Source organism: Microcaecilia unicolor, chromosome 5 (genome assembly GCF_901765095.1).
Source record: "Microcaecilia unicolor chromosome 5, aMicUni1.1, whole genome shotgun sequence".
Classification (NCBI taxonomy): domain Eukaryota; kingdom Metazoa; phylum Chordata; class Amphibia; order Gymnophiona; family Siphonopidae; genus Microcaecilia; species Microcaecilia unicolor.
Genome location: NC_044035.1, coordinates 184,917,125 through 184,940,173, shown reverse-complemented (window position 1 = coordinate 184,940,173; position 23,049 = coordinate 184,917,125). Strand labels below are relative to the sequence as shown.

Sequence of the window (23,049 nt, the reverse complement as noted above, 5' to 3'; positions counted from 1 at the left end):
CGAGTGAGGTGATTAAATTTGAAGATGATACAAAACTATTCAAGGTTGTTAAAACACGTGCAGACTGTGAAATATTGCAGGAAGACCTTTGGAAATTGGAAGACTGGGCATCCGAATAGCAGATGAAATTTAATGTGGACAAATGCAAGGTGATGCACATTGGAAAGAATAATCCAAATCATAGTTACCTGATGCTAGGGTCCACCTTGGGGGTTAGAACTCCAAGAAAAATATCTAGGTGTCATTGTAGATAATATGCTGAAATCTTCTGCTCAGTGTGTGGCGGCAGTGGCCAAAATAGCAAAGAGGATGCTAGGAATTATTAGGAAAGGGATGGTGAATAAGACCGAAAATATTATGATGCCTTTGTATCACTCCACGGTGCGACCGTACCTTGAGTATTATGTTCAGTTCTGGTTGCTGTATCTCAAAAAAGATATAGCGGAATTAGAAAAGGTTCAAAGCAGAGCGACCAAAATGATAAATGGAACTCCTCTCGTATGTGGAAAGGCTAAAGAGGATAGGGCTCCTCAGCTTGGAAAAGAGACAAATAAGGGGAGATATAACTGAGGTCTATAAAATCCTGAGTGGTGTAGAAAGAGTAGAAGTAAATCGATTTTTTACTCGTTCCAAAGGTACAAAGACTAAGGGACACTCGAGGAAATTACATGGAAATACTTTTAAAACTAACGGGAGGAAATATTTTTTCACTCAACGAATAGTTAAGCTCTAGAACTCTTTGCCAGAGGATGTGGTAGCAGCGGTTAGCGTATCTGGGTTTAAAAAGATTTGGACAAATTCCTGGAGGGAAAGTCCACAGTATGCTATTGAGACAGACATGGGGAAGCAACTGCTTGCACTGGGATTGGTAACATGGAATGTTGCTGCTAATTGGGCTTCTGTCAGGTACTTGTGATGTGGCTTGGCCATTGTTTGGAAAACAGAACCTCGGCTAGATGGATCATTGGTCTTACCCAGTATGGCTACTCTTATGTTCTTATGTACATATTACTAACAATAGCTGCAAGTTCATTTTCTATTGATTACCTTTGTTTTATCAGTACTCTGGGATGTATACCACCCAATCCAGGAAATTAGCTACTCTTCAATTTGTCAAATTGCCCCATTACATCTTCCAGGTTTACAGAGAGTTGATTCAGTTTCTCTGACTCATCAGCATTGAATACCATTTCTGGCATTGGTATCTCCCCCATATCTTTCTCGGTGATTCAAAGCAAATAATTCATTTAGGGTTCCTTTTACTAAGCCATGTAAGCGTCTAAATGCACCCAACGCGGACACACGGGGGTCATTACCGCCTGGATTCTATATTGCTAGGTCAATATCCTTTTCCCCTTTACTCATGGAATCCATAGGGATTCAAAGATGTGTTTTGTTCCTGCAGAATTTTCAATCTATTTGATTCAAGGTCTTCCTTAACATACAAAGCTACCCCTCCACCAATTTGATCCACCCTATCACTACGATATAATTTGTACCCCAGTATGACAGTGTCCCACTGGTTATCCTCCTTCCACCAGGTCTCAGAGATGCCTATTTATATCTAAGTTTTCACTTAGTGCGATATATTCTAACTCTCCCATCTTATTTCTTAGGCTTCTGGCATTCGCATATAGACATTTCAAACTATGTTTGTTGTTTCTATTTACATCTTGCTCATTAGTTGACTTTGTTAATTTGCAATCTTTTCTCTGATTTTTATTTAAGAGCACCTATTCTACTATGGTCTCTTTTGCAACCTCACTCTCGGGATACCCTTTCTTCTCTGTTCTGGTGATATTTTTGAAAGATACCTTGTTCTGAACCATGCGTTTTTGAACAACTGTCCGCCTTCCCCCAGGTTCTAGTTAAAAGCTGCTCGATCTCGTTTTTAAATGCCAATGACAGCAGCCTGGTCCCACCCTGGTTAATGTGGAACCCATCCTTCCAGAATAGGCTCCCCCTTCCCCAGAATGTTGCCCAGTTCCTTACAAGTCTAAAACCCTCCTCCCTGTACCATCGCCTCATCCATGCATTGAGACTCCGGAGCTCTGCCTGTCTCCTGGGCACTGCACGTGGAACGGGTAGCACTTCAGAAAAGTTAAATGCTATTGGATTTCCTGTGTGTACTTAGTCCTGTGTGTACTTACTCCAGAGATTATATCAATTCTGATCATTTTATAATCACTGTTATCAAATGGTCCCAACACAATTACCTCCTGAACCAGATCATGTGATCCACTATGGACTAGGACTAGAATTGTTGGCTCCTGAACCAGCTGCTCAATAAAGTAGATTTTGATTTCCTCAAGGAATTTTGTTTATCCTGACCAGGTAGTACACTCCTGTTACTATCCTTTTCCCCTTTACACATGGAATTTCTATCTATAGGGATTCCAAAATGTGTGTTGTGTCCTTCAGAATTTTTAGTCTATTCGATGCAAGGCCCTCTTTAACTTATAATGCTACTCCTCCACCAATTTGATTCACCCTATCCTGGTATGACAGTGTCTCATTGGTTACTTTCCTTCTACAAGGTCTCAGAGATACCTATTATATCTATTTTTTCATTTAATGCAATATTCTAGCTCTTCCATCTTATTTCTTAGGCTTTTGCCATTTCCATACAGACATTTCAAACAATGTTTGTTGTTCCTATGTACAACTTGCTCAGCAATTGACAGTGATAATTTGCAATCTTTAAAATCTGTCTGCTCTGTACAGGGGTGTGCTGGTAAAATTTTAACAACGGGGTCTCTCTCCGGGCATAACTGGCCCTGAAATTTGGGGGGGGGGGGGGGGAATACAAGCCTCTCTCTCCCCTCCCTTGTGCAGGCACGCTAGGCATACCTTTGCCGAGCCCAACCAGCCAATAAATGGACTGCCACCATTCTCTACTGCTTGTTTCTGGCTCTGAGCAGCATGATGGAACCTTCTTGCGCTTGCATGAAAAGTCCCAGCCTGATGCTCAGAGAGGAGCAGGCAGGGCCGGTCTTAGCAAGTGCGGGGCCCTGTGCAGACCAACTTGGTGGGGCCCCATCCTAGCCCCGCCCCACCTAGCTCCACCAACCCTAGCCCCACCCCACACCCTAGCTCCACCCCAAGGTATTAAAATTGTATGTATTAATTATCTTGTATTTTAGGTATGTTTGGTCCTTTCTTTCCTTTATATTGATTTTGTCTTCATGTAGTGGATCTTTCATTAATCTGGTTACATTTATTTTGGTAAGATAAAATATTGGTAGGTGAGGTATTAGTATTGAGTAACGTAGGTATGCTGTAAGGGGTGTGGTTAATATGTGATGTATCATGGATAAGGAGTAGATTATAAGAATCAGTTTAGTTATTTCCATTTTGGTATCAGTCAGGATTTATGTGAGGTTAATTGATAGGTGTGTTATGGTGGTTGGTCCTAGTTAGGATTAGATAATTTTTAATGCAGTTATAATCAAATGGATCTCAATAACAACTACTAAGCACAATTGTCTGCAATTAAAGCAAATATCAGTTAAATAACAGTCAGCATAATTCAAGTGAATTCCTCTGGTAAGGTAATACAGTTTTGAATAAATGGAGAAGGCAGTTTTCAGGTGCAGGGAACAAAGTTTCAGCAGGTAACAGTACAGGAACAGAATGCAATATTCAAGTGCAGGAGACAGAGATTCCTTTGACAAGACAGTGCTGGATGATAGGAGAAAGTAACATTCAGAATCACGAAACAGAGATTCCTCTGATGGTAGTGCAGGTATCAGAGTGCAGGAGGTACAGGTACTGGAGCAAAGATTTGTCTGGCCGGGCAAATACAGTGCTGGATGTTAGGAGAAGGTATTATTCCGAATCAGGAAGCAGAGATTCCTCTAGTAGTAGTAGTGCAGGAACCAGTGTGCAGGAGAAACAAGTATAAGAACAAAGATTTCTCTGATAGGACAAAAACAGTATTGGATGTTGAATTTTGGGAGAGAGCAAAATTCAGCGAGGGTTATCAGAGCGATTTGATTGCCTGTTAGATCAGATTTTTAAAGCGTAGCAGTGATGGATCGAACAGCTGCTTATAGAGAAGAAAACTGCGGGTGCCGTTAGTAGAGGGGTGAGGGCAAGCGCGGGTGACTTGCACGTGGGAGATGATCAACAGCGGGTAATCCCAGGGTAGATGTTATCGCCGAACCCGTTGCGGATCACGTTCCTGCTCACCGCTCGTCGGGCGCTATGGCGTGGAAGCAGGCAAGACCACAATGCCGCAGGCCCTGCGCGCCCAGAACCGAGCCTCCGCGACCGCAACTCTCCAAACCTGGTGAGCTCCTCTCAGGTCGGGCTTGGCCTCGAGGCGTGGAGCGCGGAACATGGAGCTTCCAGAAGGCAATCTCCTGAGTGTAGAGCTCTCCCAAATGTATCCTCCCGGGCCGAGCCGACAACAACCCAGCCCCCAACAGGCCGGATCCCGGGCGCGGAGTGCAAAAGACAGGGGCTGTCTCCGCGGACCTGACAATGCGATCAGGAATCAATCAAGTGTCTTTCCTAATTTTCGCTTCACTCACCTGCGAAATTGAGTTGGGCAGGTAGTCGCGCAGTGCTGCCATTCACACAGGCAGCTCCGCTTCCCTCCCTTCTGCCGCGTCCCTCTCTGATGCACTTCCTGTTTAGTAGGGCCGGATGGACGCGGCAGAGGGGAGCGGAGCGGAGCTGCCTGTGTGAATGGCAGCGTTGTACGACGAGTGAAAAAAGAGCAGGGTGGAGCCTGGGGAGAAGCACAATTTCAGGGCAGACACAGAGGCAATGGCAGGCAACACTGATTGCTGCCTCCTGGACGGCGGGAGAAAAGGCAGCGACAGGCTTGGATGGGTGGGCCTGGAGGCAGAGTTGAGGCGTGCCGCGCGGGGCCCCCTTAAGCGCAAGGCCCTATGCGGCCGCCTCGGTCGCCTCGGCCTAAGACCGGCCCTGGGAGCAGGGAGCAGCAGCACTCTATTTACTTGGCTGGTGGGGCCAGCATCACTGCCAGCAAAGTAAAAGAGAATTCAGGAGGGGGCCCAAGCCCACATTTTAGGAGTCAGTTGTTAAAGTAGCCATGGGGAGGCCTACTTTAACAACCGGCTCCCAAAATTCTTAAAAACTTAACAAACGGCTCTCGCGAGTCCGTGAGAGCCTGCTCCAGCACACCACTGGCTCTGTATTTAAAAGACACCTGGTTTACTATGGTCTCTACTGCAACTTCGCTATCGAGATGCCCTATCATCCCTGCTTTGGTGATATCTTTTAAAGATATCTTGTTACTCAATACTTACATCACTAAGTATCTGAGGAGGAAGTGTACAGGAGATGAATGAAGTCCCTCTCAACTAACAGGCACTCACAGAAAACAGAGACAAAGGAGTTGCCAAAACCATCCAAAGAAGGAGAGTGACAGCAGAGAGATGCAGGAGAACTAGAGTGACAGTAATGAAGGAGGGCAAGGGACATTAGTACTGTGAACAAGTTTGATACTTTTTGCCATTATTTTACTTTATTATTATTGGTGGCATGGCTTTTTGTGTTTATTTTCCTGCTTTTCTATATTTTTGTTCACCTGGGAAGGGCCCATTTAAGGGTATTTTTATATAAATACCAGCCTCTATTGATGTTCTTTCCAAGTGTGGATTGTGTATGCATGTCCAGATATGTTCAGAGACAATTAAGCCAGCCACAGGGACCCTTTATGTGTGCTCTATATGCATAGAAAGAGACTCCTGGAGGAGATCATAAAAATTTGCTACAGACACCAACCTTATAATGTGTAATTGCCTCTGGTGCCACCCTTAGCCCTGCCAGTTGGCTACATATTTTCAAGTCTTTCCTTCTGGATTGGTAAAATTAGAGGAGGATTTTTGATCAAACACTTCCTCTCAGGTAGTCATCCACAATAAGTAATCTAACAATTCCCTGTGGCAGTAATGAATTTGTTATTGTTAATGCAGCCTTTGCAGATAAAGCTTATCCATCCGATTTAAGAGCAGATTAGAATTACTTTAACTGTGACTCTTGGGGCCAATATTCAGACCACGGGAGGGAGCTCGGCTAACTCCCACGGTCGGCAATCAGCCTGGATATTCAATGCTGGGCCATTTCCAATGACTGGCATTGAATATCTGGCTTATTTGTGGCCGGTTAAAACTTAATCAGCTAAGTTGATATTCGGAGATAGCCGGTTAAGTTTAAACCGGCCAAAGATATTCCAGCTATTTAAGCGGCCCAATGTGGCTGCTTATAATAACCAGCTATGGGGTGGATATTCGGCGATAACCAGCTATATTGTACGAGTTATCTCCTAGCCGTTAATTGGAAATATTCAGCAGGGGATAGCAGGCTATACCCCTCTGAATATCAATGGACAGCCAATTAACTGCCATTTAACCGGCCAGGTGCCATTCCTGGCCGGTTATAGTTTATTAAAACTTGCTATACCACCCAAGCTGACTCACAGAACTGGACAGTTTATTAATGTACTAAAAATCATAAAACAAAGATGAAAAAGAACTACAATATTCAATAGGAAAGAAGAGAGTCATTCAAACCAGGTCATCATACCTAAGCAGGGGAGGGTAAAGGGAGGGAAAGGAGTGGGGGGGGGAGGGGGTGAAGGGGAGAGTGAGAACACACGGGTGATGGTAAGAGTGTATACTAACTCTTAGAAAATTAAAATTCTGAGGCAAAAGAGGGCTTGTGTCTTGATTTAGAGCTTGCACCAAATCTCCAAAGTGGCTGAATATGAAAGCTGACTCTTGTGACTTCTACTGGGCTTAGACATCCAGTGAGGGGAATGCTGTCTTTGCAGGAGGAGAACAGCAGGTGGTGATCAGTGGAAAAAGCACACACATTCTCATGCCAGAGACAGAGAAGGGAAGAAAAAAGGTATTGCAACAACCATCACTTTCCCACTGGGGCATGAAATATTAATGTGGGAGGTGAGAAGAAATATATTCTGGCTCTGGTCGGTGCATCCAAGAGAGCAGAATGTTACGGTGCCCAGCACTGTTCTCTTATCTCCAGGGGCTATCTGGTTTCACACTCTACACTTTCTCTCCTCAGGGACTACAGTCACTGGCAAACATGCTTTTCACAAAATGCTGGGGGTTTTAAGGAGAGATTTAGAGAGAGGTTTTCAGATCATACTTAGTATTGTGTTGCAGCCTGTGAAAAGGAGCATTTTAAAGGAGAGCTACAGATCACAGCTGCAGACCTCAATAAACTGACCACAGTTGTCCTGTGTTAGACTAGTTTTTACAACCTGTGGGTCGATGCTCAGAACTCCAGCGCTATAGGGAACAGTGCTGGAAAATACTGGAAAACCAGCACACAAATAACTTCCCAATGCTCAATATTAACAGCATGCAAATTATATGTGTGCAGTGCAAGGAAGAGGAAAGTGCCTGGTGCATGCACACAAGAGTTTTACAGTAAGCAAAGTTCTTGTGTGCATACTCATTCAAACCCACAAGTATAGACACACATCAACACTGTTCTTCTTATTCTTCTTAAATATAAGTTTTCAAAATTATTTTCACTTGTAAAGCTTATATTGTAGCACAGAAAACAAGCACCGATGTGTGCTTCTACTTTCGGTTTTGCTCTGATTCGCACACCACCTCACCACCAAAGCTCAGAGGCTTGTACGCGCTTCCTTTCTCCTTCAAATAAAATCAAAACTGGCAAATTTTAAAAGGAAAATCATGAGAAATGATCTCTTCTAATCCCTCACTGCGACCTCAAAGCTGGCAGTAGATTTCCAGTGTTAGGACAGGGTATTTTTGTGTGCTCTTTCTCTGAGCATTGGGAGGGAATAGCTAATGACATCATTTACATCTGTTTGCCTAAATTTAATTGCAATTTGCGCTGCTAATTGTCAGGATGGCTGGACAAATGCTGGACATACTTAAAATTAATATAGAGTAATATTAAACCAGCTTCTGAACTCTGAGAACTCACTCCTCCCTCAGGAATCAGAGGATGGCAAAATGGACCAAATGGTGTTGAGCTGCCTGCTAGCCCTGCCCTGTGTTTAATTACTCCTGATTAACATACCTTTTGTTCCATCTGGGAGCAGAGCTCTCTTTGAGAAATAAAAGAGGCCAGACATAGAGGCTCCATCACTAGGGACTTCAAACAGGAGAACCTGTGAAAATAGTCACCTTCCTGACTTCAGAAAGCAAACTGGAGTTTGGCTGGGAAGGAAGATAAGTTTTTTGATCTCTTTCTGTTCTGGAGGTATAAAGGAGAGCACATGGTGCCAGTGGCATAGCAAGGGCAGGGCGGTGGGGGCGGTCCACCCCGGGTGTCCGCGGGTGGGGGTGTGCTCTGTCACGTCTCTTCTCCTGCCACCACCTGCCTTTTTCTTTCTTTTTTTTTTTTTTTAAATCTGTGCAGCCACGCAAGCAGCGCTTCGCATCTGCCCTGCGTGTGCTGTGAAAGAAGTAAATCACCAGCGCTGGCGTCGGGCCTTCCCTCGATGTCCCACCCCCTTGTGAGGTAACTTCCTATTTCCTCGAGGGCGGGACATCGAGGGAAGGCCCGACGCCAGCTCTGGCGATTTACTTCTTTCACAGCACACGCAGGGCAGACGCGAAGCGCTGCCTGCGTGGCTGCACGGATTTAAAAAAAGAAAAAGGCAGGTGGTGGCAGGAGAAGAGGGCTCTCTGGCTCTCAATGGAGGGGGGACGGGACTGGGTCAGGGGGGGGAGATCAGAGGGGAGAAGGGGATTGGAGAGGGGTGGGGGAGTTCAGAGGAGGGGTGCTCAGAGGGGAGAATGGGGATTGGGGAGGGGTGGGGGAGTTCAGAAGAGGGATGCTCAGAGGTGAGAAGGGGATTGCGGAGGGTGGGGGTGCTCAGAGGGGAGAATGGGGACTGGGGAGGGAAGTGCTCATGGGAGAAGGGGTCTGAAACTGTGGGGACTGGGGGCTTTAAAGGGGACAGGGAGAACTGGCTGGGGCTGTAGCTCGGGACTGGTGAGAGAAAAGGGCTGGGGTTGAAACTAGGGGATGAAAAGGGGACAGGGAGAAGAGGCTAGGGGCTGAAGCCCAGGACTGATGGGAGAAAAGGGCTGGGGACTAGTGGGATAGTGGGGCTGAAAAGGGTGGCAGGTGGGAGATGTGGGCTGGAACTGGAACTAGGTGCAGGTGGAAAGGGGGGGCAGAGACAGGGGACAGACCCTGGATGGAAGGGGGGGAGCGTGAAGGAGGGCAGACCCTGGATGGATGGATGGGAGAGGGAGGGCAGACGGATCGAAGGGGCAGAGAGAAAGGGCAGATGGTGGGTGGAAGGGGGAGAGAGAAAGAGGGCAGATGGTGGATGGAAGGGGCAGAGAGAGAGAGCAGACTGGATTTCAGAGAAAGAGTGAAGACAGATGCTGGATGGAAGGAAGACAGTGAAAAGAAGATGAGGAAAGCAGAAACCAGAGACAACAAACTGTAAATAAAATATATATATTTTTTATTTTTTTGCTTTAGGGTATAGTATTGTATCTGTGTTTATGTGTTAATAAATGTTTATAAATAGAACACATAAATAAGGTAATCATTTTATTGGACTAATTTTTAATACATTTTGACTTAACTTTCAGAGAACAAAACCCCCTTCCTCAGGTCAGGATAGGATACTATAACAGCACTATACTGTATTGACCTGAGGAAGGAGGTTTTGGCCTCTGAAAGCTAAATGTATTAGTCCAATAAAATGGTATTTTATTTTCTATATTTGTTTTATTTCTATTTGCTAATTTGTAAAGTGGTGATCAGATTTGTTAGTTTTTTCAAATTTACATCCACTGTCTTTATATTTTGCACAGTACTAGGGGACATTTTCTGTTTCTGTGGTGTTGCATTGTATGTATGCAGAGTCTGGCATCAGGGGTTCAGTTTAATTTTTGTCTAAATAGAAAGTTTATGATTACTTATTCTATAGTGGATTAGGGTGTATCTGTGTTTGTGAAAAAGACATGGCTTTCGGTTGGCATTGACTGTGCAGGATCGACGATCTGTACTAATCTGTCTGTTTTCGTTTTACAATAGGTGAATTGATGTTCTAGTGCTCACTGTAGCGTTTAAGATGCTTGTGTGACTTGTAGAAATGACTGCTTATGGTATGGTAGAATTGCGCTATAGGTCCTGAGTGTTTTGTATTCTCGGTATGCCTAGTACTGGATTTGGGGAGGGGGGGGGGTGTTAAAAAATTACCGGCCCCGGGTGTCAACTACCCTAGCTACGCCACTGCATGGTGCTTGGGGCACTTCTCTCAGTCCAGGGCACTGCTCTCTGTCCGGGGGCACTTCTCTCTCTCTTTCTTTCTCCCTGCAGCAGAGTGCACAGGACTCTGCTGGGATGCCTTTGTTTTTCCCTTTTCTTTCTCTGCACACCTCCATCTTTAGCCACCAGAGCACATGGCTCTGCTGGCTTAACTGTTCTTTCTCTTACTCTAAACACACACCCTTGTATCCTTTTACCTGTACTAAGTGCTATGAGCCTATACCTATATGCAAACATAATACACTATATATATCCAAACCCGTGTGGATTGTGTATTCTTTGAGAACCCACTGCCTCTGTGAACTGGACCCGGGACCAACCCTAGACAACGATTGCTGACACTAATCTTTGGCGCGCACATAGTTTCCTGTGCTAAAGCCTTCTAAGCATTCTGCACACACTAACACCGGCACTAGTCCTGTGCTAATTGCTTCTATTGCTGGAGTTAGGTTTCGAGCTTTGGCCCACTAGTGTCTTATCTCCAAGCTCAGACATGCAGTTCTCACTAAGGCCCAGATGCACTAACTCCATGGAAAAAGCTCTTCCCTTTCTAATCCCCGGTTGCTGCTTTGCGATTCTGAAAAAAATGGGCATGCGTGAAGGAAATCGCATGCAAATGAGTTGCTCGCTGTTAGCTCATTTGCATGCGATTTCCTTCCTAGGGGGGGAAGCCAGTCGGTCAGCTTAGCATGTGCAGAGCAGCCGAGTTTTAAGTGTGCCTGCTCTGCACATGCCAAAGACGGCTTCATACATGAAGACAAGCTGAGTGTATAATAGCCATTTACAACATCCAATAAATTGTCACAGAAGTGCCTGTTATGCTTCTTGCATTTTAAAAAAAGCATAAGTGCCTGCCAATCATAGTGCGTTTAGCTGTCACCAGTGCCAGCTAAACATACTGTGATTGGCTGAAAGAGACCTGGGTCTCCCTCGGATCTTTGCTCTCTCTCTACCTCTGCCTAAGGGGGAAAGTTCTCTCTCTTTCCAGGGTCCTGCTCTCTCTCCCTCTGCGGCACAATGCCAAAGACGGCTTCATACATGCAGACAAGCTGCGTGTATAATAGCCGTCTACAGCCTCCAATAAATTGCAACAGAAGTGCCTGTTATGGTTCTTGCATTTAAAAAAAAAGCTCTCATGCCCAGCAAAACCAAAGTATAATTTGGTAGATGATGGCCATAGGGAGGAACAACTTCCTTGTAACAGCAACAGCACACGGCAGCCCCAGCCAGGCATTAACGAGAGGTGCAGACCTCCCGTTAGGTTTTCCACAGTAAAGGTAGGGACTGCTTTTGTGCATGGGGTTGGAAGACAGCTGTGCATCGCCTTGCACGAACATTCTAATTCTAATTAGCTCATTATAATAGCTTTTAGATCATTTGCATTCTGTTTTTGTAAGCTGCTATCGTGACAGGAATATGGCTCAGAAAACCCTTTTGTTCATGTCTCGTTTTACTAGCTCGCTAAACCGGCTAGAACTGGTTTAAAAACAATGTTACTGGCTCGTTAGGTTTAGTGCATCTGGCTCTAAATCCAGAAATGGAGAGAAGTGGGTGGAGAGTCTGAGATCCCAAAGATACCATCTGACACTTTCAATGAGTTCTGGTCACTTTACAGAGTGGAAGAATAGACTAGAGCGGTGATGGCGAACCTATGGCACGCGTGCCAGAGAGGGCACGCGGAGCCCTCTCTGTTGGCACGCGCGCCGCCGGTCGCCTCACCCGAAACTTAGCCCTCCCACCCACCCAGCGTCAAGCATTCCTCCCTCCCTCCCACCCGGCACCAGCCCGCCCGGCCTCCATCCCTCCCTCCGAACCCGAAGAAATTTAAAAGTCTTCCCTTGTTCGAGTAGGCGGCGTCAGCATCAGCAGTAGCAGCGAAAAGCGTGCTGCTGGTTTGTCGCGTCTTCAGCCTTCCGTCTCTCAAGCTCTCTGGTCCCGCCCTCATTTCCTGTTAGGGCGGGACCAGAGAGCTTGAGAGACAGAAGGCTGAAGACGCGCCAAACCAGCAGCACGTTTTTCGCTGCTACTGCTGATGCTGACGCCGCCTACTCGGACAAGGGAAGACTTTTAAATTTCTTCGGGTTCGGAGGAAGGGAGGGATGGCGGGCTGGTGCCGGGTGGGAGGGAGGGAGGAATGCTTGACGCCGGGTGGGTGGGAGGGTGCCCTGGTGCACGCTGGGTGGGAGGGAGGGATCAAGGTCTGGTGCTTGGGTGGGAGCGAGGCCTGGTGCTTGGGTGGGAGTGCTGGGTGGGTGGGAGTGCTGGGTGGCCTGCCTGGTGCTTGGATGGGTGGCTGGCCTGCCTGCCTGCTGCTGCTTGGGTGGGAGGGAGGGAGGCTTGGGTGGCCTGGTGCTTGGGTGGGAGTGCTGGGTGAGTGCATGGCCTGGTGCTTGGGTGGGAGGGAGGCAGGCCTGGTGCTGGGTGGGTGGCCTGGTGCTAGGCTTGGGTGGGAGTGCTGGTGCTTGGGTGGGAGTGCTGGGTGGGTGCATGGCCTGGTGCTTGGGTGGGTGGGAGAGAGGCCTGCCTGGTGCTTGGGTGGGTGCATGGCCTGGTGCTTGGGTGGGTGTCCTGGTGCTTGGGTGGGAGTGCTGGGTGGGTGGATAGCCTGGTGCTGGGTGGGAGGGAGGGAGGCCTGGGTGCTTGGGTGGGAGGCCTGGTGCTTGGGTGGGAGTGCTGGGTGGGTGCATGGCCTGGTGCTGGGTAGGAGGGAGGGAGGCTTGATGCTGGGTGGCCTGGTGCTGGGTGGGAGGGAGGCCTGCCACTGGGAGGGCAGGGGGGAGAGGAGGGTGGCTGGAGGGAAGGGCAGGGGAGAGAGGAGGGTGGCTGGAGGGGAGAGGAGGGTGGCTGGACATGGGCGGCTGGAGGGGAGAGGAGGGTGGCTGGACATTTGTGGCTGGAGGGGAGAGGAGGGTTGCTGGACATGGATGGAGGGCAAGAAATGAAGAAGAAAGGAGGAAAGTAAAGAAATAAATGGAAAGGAAGCCCTGCAAACAGAGTTAAGAGAACAGATAGCAGCAGAATCAGCGACTAGGACCAATATGGATAGAAAAACAAAATCACCAGACAACAAAGGTAGAAAAAAATCATTTTATTTTCATTTTAGTGTTTGGAATATGTCCAATTTGAGAATTTACATCTGCTGTCTTATTTTGCACTGGGTATACTGGAGCTGTAATAACTTACAGAAATGATTTATAATGAAAGAAAATCATGTTATTTTTTTCTCCTATACTAGTATAATATTTTCAATGATGTCTGTTTATATGCGCCAAGGCTGGTGTAAGGGGGTGTGGCTATCATGGGGTGGAGTCATATGTGGTGACCCCGCCCATAATGAGTACCGGCACTTCGCGATGAGTAATTAGATTTTGGGTTGCTGTTTGGGCACTCGGTCTCTGAAAGGTTCGCCATCACTGGCCTAGAGGTTAGACCAGCATATGAAAAGACAGGAAGCCAGTGTTCAAACTCCACTACCACTACTTATGACCTTGAATAAGTCATTTACTGTTATGACCCTGTAATAGTGAGCCCCTGTGCCCCGACTGAGCACGGCTGAGATGGAGTGATGCCGCACTCAGTCAGGCAGCCAGACAACCCCTAGCTTCACCTGGGAAGCGACCACCGTTCACCGAGAGTTGAGCTCCCAGCTGCAGGTGGCCACCAGGACTTCTGGAACCAGCGGGGTTGCACAGCCACTGACTAGGATGTCAGAGAAAAGACACAGTCCAGAACCAGAACTCCAATAGGAAAGAATAGTCAAAAGCAGTCCAGGGTCAAGGCAGGCAGTAAACAAGCAAAATCCAAGAAAACTGGCCAAGGTCCGGTACACAGGAACAGAAGATAATCGGTGAACAGCACTCGACAGCAACTCCTCAGAACAATTGAGGCCAAAGCAATGAAGGCCTGGAGGCAGTGCTTTAAATAGTGAAGCAATCTGAGCAAACCAAACTCAGGTGAATCCAACATGGCTGCCCCCATAGCAGATCCTCCCAAGACCAAATATGGAGTTCCTTCCTGTTCTCGTTTATACAAGATGGCCGCCCCCTCCTGAGCTAGCCAAGATGGCTGCTGCCCTTGCTCCAAGCCGGATGATGGCTGCCAGACTTAGGAAACTGAAACAAACCCTCCTAAGACTGAACCTTGTCCCTTTTGGACAGAGCTGAGGAATAACTTAGCCGGGAGGAGCGTCGAACAGTTGAGGGACGTAACATTTACAGGGCTGGTGCATTAGGGGAGCCCAGTCAAACTTTTAGCCTTGCAATCCCCAATTATCTTTTAGGCCCCTCGCCCTCCCCCCCCCCCCCCCCCCACTCTAACACTACCCCTCTCAGAATAATCCCCTTCATTGTATTATTCAGCACCTATTATTAGGCACCAAGTGCATGCATAATTTACAGAATTCTAGCACTTAGGCATATCAGAGGCACTAATAATTGACATTTGCATGGATAAGTGCTGAGTGCTATTCTATAAAGTATACGACAAAGTTACTTAGTGTGAAACTGTGACGGGTGTACATGTGGGTGCAGCATGGGTGAGCCTTGGACAAGTCACCAAGTGGCACACACAATTTATAGAATACTATCAGTTGCATGGCACACTTAGGTGTGCCAACTTACACCAGCCATTGGCCTGTCATAAGGGTGTGTGCCTAAATTTTGGCACACCAACACAGCTTTGTACTAGTATTCTATAAAACGCTGGTCTTAAGTTATGGAAGGTCATGATTTGATATACTGCCTTCCTGTAGGTACAATCAAAATAGTTTATATATATTATATGCAGATAATTTCACTGTCCCTCATGGGCACACAATCTAATTTTTCTTTTTTTGTACCTGGAGGGTTCAGTGCCTTGCTGAATATCCTGCTTTGCTTTTGCCCTCAATGACCAGGATGAAAAAAATGCTGACCACCACAAGTTCGGTATTGTGGCGGTATAAGCTTGCCAGGGACAGGGAAATACCTACTGTATTTGAATATAACTCAGGTACTACTTAAAATGCATGAGCTAAAACCAAATAAATGTGGTTAATACTACATGGAACGTATCACTTCCAATGTAGCTTTTTATTGTTAAAGGTGAGATCTCAATAGTTTGAACTCTTCACAAATAGTGTACCCTATTTTCGTATAAGGGGTAATTCTCTATAGACTGCCTAAAGTAAAGTGCTGGGATGATATCCACTACCCCCCCCCCCCCCCCAAATTCTATAATGGCGTTCAAAACTACATGCGCAAATTTGGGCACATGCGCAATCTGTGTATGCAATTTAACTGAATAATGAGCTAATTAGTGCCAATAAAGCGAAGATACTTACCTGTAGCAGGTATTCTCTGAGGACAAAGGCCTTATATTTTCAAAATTGGGTAGTGTGATCCCGCGTTGCCTGGTCCAGAACTTTTAACAAGTTTTAAAAGAGCTTGTCTGGACCACGAGACACGCTCCACTGTGCATGCTAGAGCACCTTCCCACCCGCTGCGAGAGCGCAGTTAATACAGTTAAATACTACAGCATAAGAAAGAAAAAATAGGAGACAACTCCAAGGGGAGGTGAGAGGGTTTGTAAGAATAAAAAGCCTGCTATCCTTGGAGAATACCTGCTACAGGTAAGTATCTTCACTTTCTCCGAGGACAAACAGGCCATAATTCTCACAACTGGGGTATCCCTAGCATCTAGACTCACTGAAAACAACAAACATTAGTCAATTGGGCCTCACTACAGTGAGGACAGTACTCAGATGAAACTGATAACTATATACAAACTAAGTGAGAGTGCAGCCTGGAACAAAATTAAATGGGCCAAGGGAGGTGGAGTTGGACTCTAAACCCCAAACAGATTCTGCAAAACTGTCTGCCTGAACCGACTGTCGCATCGGGTATCCTGCTCAAGGCAGTAATGAGATGTGAATCTGTGGACTGAAGACCATGTCGCAGCCTTGCAAATTTCAGAGGCTGACTGGTTGCAAGTGGGCTACTGACGCAGCCATTGCTCTTACCTGATCCTCCAGGGTCAGCCCAGCCTGGGCATAAGTGTAAGAAATGCAATCTGCCAGCCAATTAGAGATTGTGTGTTTCACGATGGCGACCCCATCCTATTGGGATCAAAAGAAACAAAAAGTTGGCAGACTGTCTGTTGGACCAAGTCCGCTCCATGTAATAGGCCAATGCTTGTTTGCATTCCAAGGTGTTCAAGGCGCTCTCGACAGAATGGGCAAGAGGTCGGGGAAAAAGTGTTGGCAAGACAATCAACTGGTTCAGATGGAACTCTAACACCACTTTCGTCAGGAACTCACGGTGCAGAGGACTACTCTGTTGTGATGAAACTTAGTAGAAGGTGCATCCACTACTACGGCCTGACGCTCACTGACTATATGAGCTGAAGTAACAGCCACCAAGAAAATGGATCTAGGGCCTTGCCCTCACACCAGATGGTAAATCTCCTCCATTTAAAAGTGTAACAACTCTTGTGGAATCATTCCTGGAAGCAGGCAAGACTCAGGAGACACCCTAATGAAGAGACAGGGAAGCAAATTCTAGGCTCTCAACATCCAGGTTCTGAGGGCCAGAGACTGGAGGTTGGGATGCAGAAGAGGTCCCTCATTCTGGAATGGGATTTAATATATTGCCTTTCTGTGGTTTTTGCAACTACATTCAAAGTGGTTTACATACTATATACAGGTACTTATTTGTACCTGGGGGCAATAGAAGGTTAAGTGACTTGCCCAGAGTCACAAGGAGCTACAGTGGGAATCAAACCCAGTTCTCCAGGATCAAAGTTGGTTGCACTAACCACTAAGCTACTCCTCCACTCTGGTATGCGTGATGAAGGTCAGAAAACACTCCAATCTCAATGGTTCTTTGCAGGATAACCCCAGAAGAAGTAATCAGATCTGTCAAAGCCAGTAGGGAGCCATCATCATCATGGTCCTGCGGTTTTCCTTGAGTTCCAAAAGTACAAAGATTAGGGAACACTCAAGGAAGTTACATGGAAATAGGAGGAAATATTTTTTTACTCAACGAATAGTTAAGCTCTGGAACTGATAGCTGGAGGATGTAGTAACAGCGGTTGGCGTATCTGGGTTTTAAAAAGGTTTGGACAAATTCCTGGAGGAAAAGTCCATAGTCTGCTATTGAGACAGACATGGGGAAGCAACTGCTTGCTCTGGGATTGGTAGCATGGAATGTTGCTGCTAATTGGGTTTCTGCCAGGTACTTCTGGACTATTGGTCTGACGCAGTGAGGCCAATCATGTTCTTATGTGTCTCATCCTAGACCTAAGGGCCCTGAACAAATTCCTAGTCAAAGAAAAGTTCAGGATGTTTTCCCTGGGCACCCTTCTCCCCATGATTCAGGCAAACAATTGGCTATGCTGTCTGAACTTAAAGGATGCATATACACACATCCCGACACTTCCAGTCCACCGGAGTATCTACAACCTCGTCTGGGAACACATCAATTCCAGTACTGTGTGTTGCCCTCTGGCCTTGAGTCAGCTCTCAGGGTATTTACCAAATGTCTAGCGGTAGTCTCAATGTCACTACACAGACCGGGGGGGTCCTTGTGTTTCCTTATCTCGATGACTGGCTGGTGAAGAGCATTTCTGAGGACGATGTTTGGGAGTCCATGCAGAGGACTATTTGAGTGCTCAAGCTACTAGGACTTGTGTGTCGAGGGCGATCAATGCCAATGCTTCTTGGCCTTCACCCAAAGTCGATTATCGAGGCTCCTTGGTGCCAGTAAGGATGAAATTGAATCCTCACATCGCCTTGGGGTCGGGTCCAACGCTGGTCGGTCCTGAGGGCCCTGCACAGCAGTCAGCATCTAGGCTGGTGGAGACTCACTCGATACACCACTGCTCCTTTTGTCTACAGGACTAGCAGCCATATGTACTCACACTCTCGATGCTGGTGCAGTACCCGATGTTGATGCCGAGGCCACTGACCTCAATGTCAATTCTGTTGAATCGGAATGTTGAGGAATTGGACCTGGCTCCAAAAATCCTCTCTTGTTCAGCCACTCTGGTTAACTGGGTCCGTTTCTTCATACGAAGACAGAGGACACAGCAGGGATATGGTCAGGCCATAAAAAACAAGAATGGGTGTCCTTATCAGAGATGGTCCGACTGCACCAGGTACAGTTTTGGGCAAGGCACCAAGAAAAAAAACCACGAGAGAATGTGGCCGGTCATGGCCTAAAAACAAACCAGTGATGGGGGAAAAATAAAGGAAACCTATAAGCGGGAAAAAAGGACTAAAAACAATAAAGGAAGAGGGAACCCAAACATGGGCACACCAAAACAGCGAAAAAAAAAATTCCAAAAGGCACTTGGGAAGCTCTTCAGACTGAGCAGTGTGAACAGCAAGATAAAATATCGATCACCCTTCATTGCAGTAGAAAAACAACTGCTGTAACTGCGCTTCGTGGTGGGTGGGAAGGCACTTGCGCATGCGCAGTGGAGTGTGTCTCGTGCTCCACAAAAGCTCTTTTAAAGCTTGTTAAAAGCTCCAGACTGGGCAACGCAGGATCACATTACCCAATTGTGAGAATTATGGCCTGCTTGTACTCGGAGAAGTGGACACTAAGAATCAATAAGTGGTGTTAATTGGCATCAATTTGGATTTATGTGCACATCTTAACAACCTTCCGAAAGTTATTAAACACCTACGTATTCATAAAGGCGTACAATAAAGATTCCCCATAATGATCTGACTTCCTAATTATTCCAATCACAACTATTAAGGAACCCTCCTATCTGTCCATCCTAATTACATCCTCATGACTGAATAATTATATCTTGTCCTGATATCATTGTGTTATGTAATGTTGATTTTTCAAGCCACTTCCAATCCAATATGATTTACTTATGCACTCTTATTTGTAATAACTGTAAAATTATTCCGTTATTATGATTGCTTTGATATTCTACGTACCCATCTGTATCTATATTTTGAAATTCTTATCCTATAATGTTTGCATGTTGTGAGCCACATTGAGCCTGCAAATAGGTGGGGAAATGTGGGATACAAGTGCAGCAAATAAATAAATAAATAAATAAAAAGGAGCATGGCCATGGGAGGCACATGGGCGGGTCGGAGCATTCACTAAAGATGCATGCAGTATTATAGAATTTTGGGGATTTGCACCTAATTTAGGTGTGAGGATGTACACCAGGTTTCAGTCGGTATAAATCCTCGTGCCTAAAAGTTGGGTACGGATCTCGGTGCTACCTGCTAATCTATAAATTGCACCCAACTCAGAGCACCGTTTATAGACTAGCGCTCACGTGCATTTTTTTCAGCACCCAAATTTGGGCACAATTTACTGAATTTAGTCCTAAGTGTGAATTCTATATTGCCTTTGCACACGCAGAATACTAGCATCAGTCACATTTATGTAACTAACTTTAGGTGTAAATACTTACACTAGCTCAATAGCTGGTATAAATGCTTATGACTAAATTAGACAGTTAGGCATGTAACTGTTAGTATTCTACAAGATGTGCACGTAAGTGCTAGGCACACCCTTGACCTGCCCATGCCCATCCAAGATCCATGCCCCCTTGTAGCTGTGTGCTATGAATTTTGCATGCGCAATTTACAGAATCCTAAGAACACTTAACGCAAGTAACTGATAATTAGTGTGAATCAGCACCAATTAACACCAATTATAGCCAATAATTGGTGGTTAACATCAATTAGCAGCTAATTATTACATTAAGTTGAGGATATAACTAATACTACTCTATAACTTTTGCACCCCACTGTGCATTCTAAATGTAAAATTGGGCACACAAGTTTATAGAATTAAGGGGATAGTGCACACTCTTTCCAAAGAGTATGCACTATTTATATTGGGCCCCCACCCTACAAAAATAAAAAATATATAATACAACAAATATTCCTGTGTACGACATGGGAAACTGAACAAAAATATTTTGGCTGCACACCCCTAGTCAGTATCTCAGATCTTTAAATATTGCTATGACAAAAATGTTCTTTCTGAGAGTGCTAAGAGGCAGCATGCAGAAGTTGGTTGAGTATCCTATTAGCTGTTAAGAATGAAATGCCAAATGTTACATGCTGCAGTGTTCAGCAAATGCATGTGCCGAGAACGAACAAGTGTTAGAAAGCTCAGTTGAATCCAAGATCCCAGGAGGTACGTGGGAGTGTACGTGGGATAAAAAGGAAAACAGTGAAGGCTGTGGATGATGAGAAGAGCTGAGGGGACAAAGTAAGGAAAGTAGCTGTGGAGGAGGACTCTCTATCAGAACTAGATGAGAGGGAGTAAAGAGAGGATTTGTGGATAAGGACTCCCCCATCTAAATTAAAAGGGATGGAATCAGGAGACAGGGCAGGGAAATTTGAGTCAGGAGAGAAGGCAGTCTTTATATAATTAAAAACTTGCTGGCTAAACCAATGGTAGCCAGTCAGTGGATTTTGTGACCAGCAATACTGTGCTTACTGTACAAAAGTAATACATTCACCTCAGAAACAAAACTTGTCTTCTCTTACACCATATATTTAATGTCTGGCAGCTCTATAAACCCATTAGGATACCTCACAGTTTGTAGTGTGGGCTTTTACTGTAATAAATACACTTTGAAAAGAGAACAGTCAGGGAGCATTGATTAAAGTATACCCATACTGCTATGTCTTATTAAAGAGGACTGCCCCAAGGGCCAGACAGGAATCTGCAGTCCTGAGGCAGATGTGTTATTTGGTGAGCAGGTCACTTTGCCTATTTTTCCTTCGTTTACTCATTTGTAGGTTAGGAGGTGAGTAAATATTCGCCCTCCAGCAGTTTCAGCATATGGCCTCTGATCCAAGAAACTGCTATCATTAAAGAAATATCAGCACTGGAATTTAATAACTTCTCCTGGACATCAGACACAAGCCCTATACTAAGATAAGTTGAAGATATAGTATTTTTTTACATAAACACTGAGAACATTTAAAATATTATTATATATGGACTTGTTCAGTGATGGGATGGATGGTGGCTCTATTTCACATATTTCACATTTGAGCTTCATGTCTGAGCACAAAAATATTATTTAATAGACATTTAAGAGCATATTAAAAATTGTAATAAAAATAGGATAATTTCTGGCATTGATATATGTAGGAACATAGCATTTGAACACCCAGCAAATATTTACTAAGCTGTGGTAAAAAGTGGCCTTAGCAAGCCCTTATGTGAGTCTTTCCCACAAAGCCAGTTTTATTGCACCCTGATTTCCTGCATTAATGGCCATACGCTAATGTTGCAATTAGCATGCAGCCATTTAAAAAAATTACTGCATAAGCACTTACTGCCACCCATTTTGGAGGCAGTAAGGGCTTATGCAGTATCTGTGCACTAACCAGTTAGCGTGTGGTAATGTAGATGCGCTAACTGGTTAGCACAGGAATACCCACTCTCTGCCCCTTACACGCCCCCTTCAAAAAATATGTGAAATTTCTTTTAGCATATGGTTAGCACATGCAGATTTCAAAGCTAACGCAGGATGCCTGAGCTTGTCCCATGGTGCTCTATTTTTTACTGTGTTAGGTACATGTTAGCGCCTAGCGCAGCTTAGTACAAGGACCCCATAGATCAGTAACTATTAGAGCAAAGGGAAGCTCTCCTCACCTGTTTTTTCCTTGATTCAGAGGACAGAACTTTGGTGACTCCAATCCGCTGCAGCATGACATGAACACGCTGCTCAAATGAATTGCATATTTCTCCATCACCCTTCTCAGAATGCCTTTTCTAAACGTAAGATAAAATTGAAACACCATCAGTGACCTTTTTCTCATGCTGTCTCTAAGGGATAGTGTAATGTTCAGCTTGGGCTCTTTTTATTCATCTAACTCCTGTAATTAGGGAATCCATCAAGGAACATTCTATTCTTTGGGGGGGGGGGGGAGAGAAAGGAGGGTTGCAGCATATTACAGACTTGTTCTTTTCTGCCTTGTATTATTTTCATGTATGTATTAGCTACCCTGTTTGAGGAGGACTAATATATACCCCCTTTAAGACTGCAAAGCACCTCTTTCAGAGGCTGATGAACGAACCTGCAGATAGTTCTGCAGGAATGGGCCAGTAATGCATGATTTCTTTCTTGCATTACTGGCCCATTTAAATAATAGATATATTACTTTCATGCAAAATTGTGGACAACAAAGTAAAAAAGCTGAGGTGCAAAGCAGCTAATTACTTATGTTCACAAAGATAATTATCACATCCCAAAAAGTGCAAACAGTCATTTTCCATAAAACTGAACTCTATGAGATGTAGTGAATATTTTGTAGAAAAATGAGGAATCACACTTTTTTGTATGTGATAACTACTTACTCATAGAAACACAGAAAATGATGGCAGACACCATCCCCTAATTCTATAAACTTGTGTGAACAATTATACACAAAGGGCTGGATTCAGTAAATGGTGCCAAAATTAGGTGCTAGGAAATATTTGCATTTGGCGCTATTCTATAAAGGGCGCCCAGGCTGAGCGCTCTATATAGAATAGTGATTAGTGTGTATTCTAGCACCCCACTTTGGGTATGAGGACTTACACCAACTGAAATTTCGTATAAATCCTGGCATACAACTTGGTCACGCAGCCCCCAAATTCTATAACAATATTGCGCAATACTTTGGAATGCCTCTGCCCCACACATAGCCATGCCCCCTTTTGGGTTGCATGCGAGAGGACTTGGGTGTGCATCGTTACAGAATTGCGTATAGCCAGATCTGTGCACAAATCCAAATTGGAGCCATCTTACATTAATAAT

At 45.2% G+C, this 23,049-nt stretch overlaps 1 protein-coding gene across 1 annotated transcript in view; it reads right to left on the bottom strand.

The window, feature by feature from the left end:
• CARMIL2 (capping protein regulator and myosin 1 linker 2) overlaps positions 1-23,049 on the bottom strand; it is a 591,305-nt gene that overhangs the window by 89,618 nt on the left and 478,638 nt on the right. Inside the window, 1 exon segment of the mRNA XM_030203654.1 lies at positions 21,903-22,022. Within this exon segment, the coding sequence (XP_030059514.1) occupies positions 21,903-22,022 (120 nt within the window).